Here is a 5,185-nt window from a genome sequence, read left to right as displayed (position 1 = left end):
CATTTAGAAATTAAAAAGATTCTTTGATTTGAATCTTCAATCCAGCATTGAACTACCTCCGAAGAACTCAGTGATTGCTAGTATTTCACTACATGTGGGAACAAAACCCCTTTTCAGACCGTTCTTGATCTCAGCATAGCAGAAATGTCATTAGATTGCTGCTTAAGGAAAAAAGGCATTTTGGCTGCTTGATAAATAATTGTACATTGTTCCATTTTCTGTGTTCTTGTAGTACATTGAATGTGCTGTCAAGTCAATATAATTTCAATTTACAAATATACATGTTCAAAATGTATATGTAACACTAGAGATTATTTAACTCATTAAAAATAATGTAACACAGATGTACTGTGATGGTTCTGGTATTAGACAGTACCAAGCTACTTTTATTGTATATTATCATACAGTATTTATACACCAAGGTACTTCAAAGAATACCATAGTTCTATTGCACGTCTAAAAAGGTATTTTTGGCTTTTTTGATTTGAATACTATATTAATGTGAACCATGCGATAACAATATCTAATTTTCACATTTTCCTTAAATGTTTTAAAATGCATCATGTTTATAACAAAAAGGAAACTACTTTTGCTGAAAACAGCCACATGAGAAACTTTTCCCCAGTAGACTAAAATGTCGAGAGCCTGAAAATGAGTCATCTGTTCTTGAGAAATTCATTTTATAAGCAGCAAGGGGCCTCATTTTAAATGTAGTTTAGTTGTTTTGCAATGCCAAATTCATACATGAGTTACATGAGCAGTGTTGATTTGTTTGATATGTGTAATCCCACGTGAAGTCCATTAATAATTTTGTACTTTGCTAAATAATTAGCCTTTATGATCCCCTTTGTGAAGAAAATTAATGTTCCTTCATCCTTTAAGAATTCGTTTTTTTTTTCAACCCTGCCTTTTTTCTTATTTTATTATATTTTTAAAAGAAACAATTTTGTCAGTGTTTGCATGGTGTGCATCTGGGGTGTGTGTGACTGACGTCAAATGACTGTAAACAAAACATGGAAAGTACAAAAAGACCAACGTTTAATATCCTCTCGCTGTTCCCCTCATCAGTTCCTTTTCATACTGTTCAATATATGCGATATGAAACGAGGGAAGTTGTTTACGCCCCCCCCCCCCCTCTCTCTCTCTCTCTTTCTCTCTCTCTCTCTCTCTCACAAACACGCTTTCCTTCCTTTGAACTCCAAAAGCTCACATCAGAACTACAAATCTGTTGCGTTTACTCGCAGTGTTGCAGTGCAATGCTAACTTGAAAAGAAGTGCTACCATTTAAAGGCTTCTCTATGATTTCTCTGTATTTGGAAATCATGAATACCTGCTCACAGATTTTTTCTTTTTTCTTTTTTTTTTCTCCAGAAGTCAATTATGTCTCCTTTTTCCAACTCCTTTTGTTTCAAAAGTGGAACACAACACTGTAAAAATATAAAAAAATCTTAAATTGATGATATTTACTAGAGAAGATTATACATATTAAAATGTGCTTAAATTGTTGTATTTATTATTATTGTAGATTACAAGTTGTTTTATAAATAATATTTAATGTTTTAGAAACAAATATTTCATGTTTTTAATCACTTAATTTGTTAATTCTTAAAACAGGAAAAGTTGTTAAATTAATGTATATGGAAAATAATCCGAAATTCAAGATAAGTTATCTGAAATCTTTTTTGAAATCTATTATGCACATTTGATTCTCAAGTAATTGGATCTCATTTTAATGATGTTTTGATCATTTTACTAGAAAAGGCACAAAAATACTCATTAAGAATTTTTTTGACATTGATAATCTGTTTGGTTGCTGTATATGTGTTGTGTTTTCGTGATGTTGAAACACTCCTCCTCTGCCAAATGAATCATAGTCATTGTCTAATTATGAGAAAATTACAGTTGCAGTCACTATTTACTCCAAGCTCGATTGACACCTGTGTGATATCTGCTGTAGTTCAGTTAATTTTTAGGTCAAATGGATTTCAGACAAACTTCTAGGTCCAGCATTAGGGGAGACCAGGGACAGTTGTAACAGGGGACGGTTGTAACACCTTGAATTCCTCCAATCAGAAACAACCTAGAGTGATGACACTCACTGTGCACATGCTCAGTTAGTTTCCCTCCATTTTTGCCATAAAGGGAGCCACATTTGAATCTTCCTGACGGAGTTATCTACAAAAGATTGTTTCTGAGGTAAAAAAAGTTACTTTTCTTTCTGATGTACTTTTTTGGATGCTTTTATAGGATCAAATGTCTATGAATTCAAACAAGTATTATTAGAATCACTGTTTTGTAAGCTAAAAATAGAAATGGCTAACAAGTGTCAAACTAGCAGTCAAGCTAGCTCACATGAGATGAAAACATGGTTGGTGGTACTGGGACAGTTGTAACGCCCCGTTACAACTGTCCCAGTATCACCAACCAAGTTTCATTTATATTTTAAAAACTAATCAAGCTAAAAAAAAACTGCATAGTTTCCCTTCAATGTGCAAATTAAAAGTAAAATGTACAATGTGCATTGCAAATTAAATGTAAAATATCATCAAATCACATTTTAAGGTAATTATCTTTTTTTATATAAAGATAGTCAGTGTGATAGACAGCATGCCAAATATCAGAAAGAGGAAGACAGACAGGGGAGTCCCATTTCGTGTGCTGGAAAGGGCTTCCGATGAAATCAGACAGGGAAAGTCAGTAAAGGGAGTGGCCAAATCATATGGCATTTGCCATGTGACCCTGCACCGATTCCACAAGAAGAGGAGCCAGGGATCAAAGACGCTTTCCAGAGTTGGATACTGGACTCCAAAAAGGGTTTTCACACTAGAGCAGGAGCTCCTCTTAAGAGACTACTTAATGCAGGCAGCTGATTTGTATTATGGATTGAGCCCAAAGGAGGTAGGCTAGATATGTATTAAGCTAGAGTAGGCTATGGTATGTAGGCCTACATATATTGTTATGTATTAAACTAATTAACAATTTATATAATTTAGGTCCGGAAGTTTGCCTATGATTTGGCAAAGACCTAGAGTTGCAGGTACCCTGAAACATGGGCAGAGAACAGGATGGCTGGAGCCGACTAGTTCACAACATTTTTGAAGAGGCACCCCACTCTCTCCATAAGAAGCCCTCAGGCTACAAGCCTCTCACGGGCTACAAGTTTCAATGAGACAAACGTCAATATGTTTTTTGACAACTTGTTTTCTGTCCTGGACAAACACAGATTTGCTGCACAGGATATCTGGAACATGGATGAAACAGGTGTGGTGGAAATTATCTATATCTCCCTCAGAAACACCTTCCAGAGGCTCACAGCTTTACAAAATAAAAGCATTACAGAATAAAAACACTAAATGACATAATATTTTTCTATACAGGAATCACCACAGTGCAAAATCCTGAAAAAATTGTGGCTAGAAAGGGAGTCAAGCAAGTAGGTGCAGTCACCTCTGCAGAACGGGGGACACTAATTACACTTGCCTGTGCAGTGAACGCCTTGGGGAATTCCATCCCACCAATGTTCATCTTCCCCCGGAAAAAAATCCACCCTTCCTTTACCAGCAATGGCCCTCCTGGCTGTATCGGCACAGCAAATGGGTCTGGGTGGATGCAAGGGGAGAACTTTTTGGTCTTCCTCAAGCACTTCCAGACTCACACCAAGTCCTCACTGGAGTCAAAAGTGCTGCTAATTCTGGACAACCATACCTCCCACCTTTCTGTGGATGGGATTGATTTTTGCAAGAGCCATGGCATCGTCCTCCTCTCATTCTCCCCACACTGTTCCCATAAGCTGCAGCCCTTGGATCGCAGTGTATATGGGCCACTGAAGAGGCTGGTATACAACTGCCGTGACAGCTGGATGAAAGCTCATCCAGGAGCCACAATGACCATTTATGATCTGCCAGGCATTGTGAAGAGTGCCCTTCCCCGTGCTGCATCACCGGCAATTATTCAGGCAGGATTTGCATGCACTGGAATTTGGCCTTTTAATAGGAATATTTTCACTGAAAGTAACTTTGCACCATCCCTAGTCACAGACCTCCCAGTGCCAGCAGTCACACCAGAGGTTCCATCTTCCTCTACATCTCCATCACCCAATGTTGCAACGGTGGCATCCTCCATGCCACTTAGAGCATCATCCCCTGTCACACCATGTGTGGTGTCAAAGCCTGAGCCTGAGCCATCATCCTTTGCTATGGACACAATTTTTTCAGCTCTGTCCATCCGTCCACACCCAAAAGCTGGCCCAAGAAAGCAGACGACAAAGAGCAGGAAAAGAAGGGAAACCGCGGTCCTTACAGATACTCCCGTGAAAAAACAACTTGAGGCCGAGAAAAGCAGGTCTGCAGCTAAAAGAAAAATGAATTTCAGCAACAACAAAAAATCCAAACCAAAGAAGCAGAAAACTCAGGACTCATCTGATGATGAAAATGAATTCTGCATTGTGTGCTTGGAAAGCTTCTCCAGGTCAAGGGTGGTCTGGCTCCAGTGCTGGTCCTGTAAAGCCTGGGCACACAAAGACTGAACAGACGGAAGGGATTTTTACACTTGCCACAACTGTGACTCAGACTAGGCCTACCAAGCCCCCATCCCAGCCCCTTCTCTGTTTTTGAGAATGTTTGAGTTCATGTTTAACCTTTTTTGAGGTGTTCTACCCAATAAATAATTTTCTTGCATTATAATTTGACAGTTTCATCCTCTTTTTGTGTGTCATTTGTGTGAAAAAAGGTAATCATTACTTAAAAACATGAAATGAATAGTCACAATAACATGACTGATAAATAATATTTTCTATTTTGAGTATATGATTGATTCATTATGCAGATTTTAGACATGTTACAACCTGTACACTGGGACGGTTGTAACAGTGGAGAGACTGTATTAAAATCAATTTTTCAACCTGTACATATTTCATAAACCCACTTAAATACATTGTTTCAGCAGCTGACAGATTGAAGTTTATAATATAGCCTAACAAATTGGTTATTCCAGTAAAAATGTTTTTTGATGTATTGCTGAAAATTGCAAAAAGTGTTACAAGTAAACTGTCCCTGGTCTCCCGTCTTCTCTTGTACCATTGCAAAGCTCCTTGTGAAATGACGGCTTCTATTATGGACAGCAGGCTGAAACTGAGAGATAAGGGCTATTTAGAAGAGCCTTTGACTGACTGTGCAATTTATAATAG

At 37.9% G+C, this 5,185-nt stretch overlaps 1 protein-coding gene across 1 annotated transcript; it reads left to right on the top strand.

Annotated features, from left to right (window-relative positions):
• Positions 1 to 2,015: 2,015 nt before the first annotated feature.
• Positions 2,016 to 4,525, top strand: LOC132157938 (uncharacterized). Its single transcript, XM_059567184.1, has 2 exons — positions 2,016 to 3,261; positions 3,378 to 4,525. The coding sequence occupies exons 1-2, from the start codon at positions 3,183 to 3,185 to the stop codon at positions 4,523 to 4,525; spliced, it is 1,227 nt and encodes a 408-aa protein (XP_059423167.1). The 5' UTR covers positions 2,016 to 3,182.
• The last annotated feature ends 660 nt before the right edge of the window (positions 4,526 to 5,185 follow it).

Source organism: Carassius carassius, chromosome 15, assembly GCF_963082965.1.
Source record: "Carassius carassius chromosome 15, fCarCar2.1, whole genome shotgun sequence".
Classification (NCBI taxonomy): domain Eukaryota; kingdom Metazoa; phylum Chordata; class Actinopteri; order Cypriniformes; family Cyprinidae; genus Carassius; species Carassius carassius.
The sequence above is the reverse complement of the archived record's forward strand: the minus strand, read 5'-3'. Positions and strand labels throughout refer to the sequence as shown.